This window comes from Aptenodytes forsteri, unplaced genomic scaffold, assembly GCF_000699145.1.
Source record: "Aptenodytes forsteri isolate BGI_AS27 unplaced genomic scaffold, ASM69914v1 Scaffold820, whole genome shotgun sequence".
Taxonomy (NCBI): Eukaryota; Metazoa; Chordata; class Aves; order Sphenisciformes; family Spheniscidae; genus Aptenodytes; species Aptenodytes forsteri.
The window spans coordinates 14,662-15,701 of NW_008795383.1; the positions used below are offsets into that span (position 1 = coordinate 14,662).

General features: G+C 65.9%; 1 protein-coding gene across 1 annotated transcript in view; it reads left to right on the forward strand.

Moving 5' to 3' along the window:
• The window catches only part of TMEM214 (transmembrane protein 214), a 13,391-nt gene that overhangs the window by 5,138 nt on the left and 7,213 nt on the right, over positions 1 to 1,040 (forward strand). The window contains exon 4 of the mRNA XM_019472440.1: positions 498 to 580. Within this exon, the coding sequence (XP_019327985.1) occupies positions 498 to 580 (83 nt within the window). The remainder of the gene's footprint in view (positions 1 to 497; positions 581 to 1,040) is intronic.

Here is a 1,040-nt window from a genome sequence, read left to right on the forward strand (position 1 = left end):
GCCCCGGCCGTGCCACCCATCCCAGGGTTCAGCAGAGCTGGAGGGGGTCGCTGGATGGCGCCTGGGATCCATGGGGATTCCACGAACCCTCGTTCTCTTTTGAACCTGAACAAGGGGGAAACGAGCCCTCGGAAGTTCCCAGACTTGGGGCTGTGACGGTGATGGTCAGCGTGCCTGCCTGCCGCTGCTTTGGAGGGCAGAGCTGGCCCGGGGGGGGCCTTAGGAAGCTGACGGTGGGTTTCCGAGGGTCTGTGGGGTCTGTCCTGCTCCTGTGGGCTGGAGACCCGTAGTGGGGGGTGGGGGGCAGTGCCAGGGAGGGAGCGGGACCCACGCCACGGGTCCCAGAGTTCGTTAGTCGGTGAGCAGGGCGGGTCTGTGCAGAGGGGGTCGTCACCCCCACCCCCACCCCCCGCCACCTTCTGGGGGGGTATCGCAGGGGGAGGGAGACACTTGAAGCGGCCCGTGGCTGAGAAGGCCCCTTCTGTGCTCTGTTTCAGGGGAGTCTTTGCACGGGTACAGGATCTGCATCCAGGCGGTGCTTCTGGACAGGCCCAAAATCGCCACGATGAACCTGGGGAAGGTGAGCTGGATACCTGGGTTTGCAGGCGCTTTCCGGGCAGACGCAGTAAACCCGGCGGTGCTGCTCCTCCTCCCACCCCGAGGATCCCCCGGAGCGGCCGGACGATGAGCATCCGTTCCCGTTAATCGGAAGTCCTTTGGGAGCTGTCGGGGTTGTCCCGTGCACGAAGCCCTTGTGCCTCCCCTGGGCAGCACCTCCAGAATCTCCCCTCCTCCCCAGAAGTGCTGGAGCCGCTGTAAGCGCCGGCGTCCTGCGGTGTCTTTTCCTTAAAGACCTTGTCGGAAGCTCGTGCTCCCTCTCTGCCACGCGCTCTGTGCTCTGCCGCTCTCGGAGGGAGCGGGATGTGTCTGCCCTTGGCTACGCTCGGCGGTCAGGCAGCCGTGGGACGGGAATGAGGGTTTCTGGAGTCCCGCGCCTTCAAAGCAAGCGGCCGAGCCGGGGATGGCCGCGGCTGGGGCGA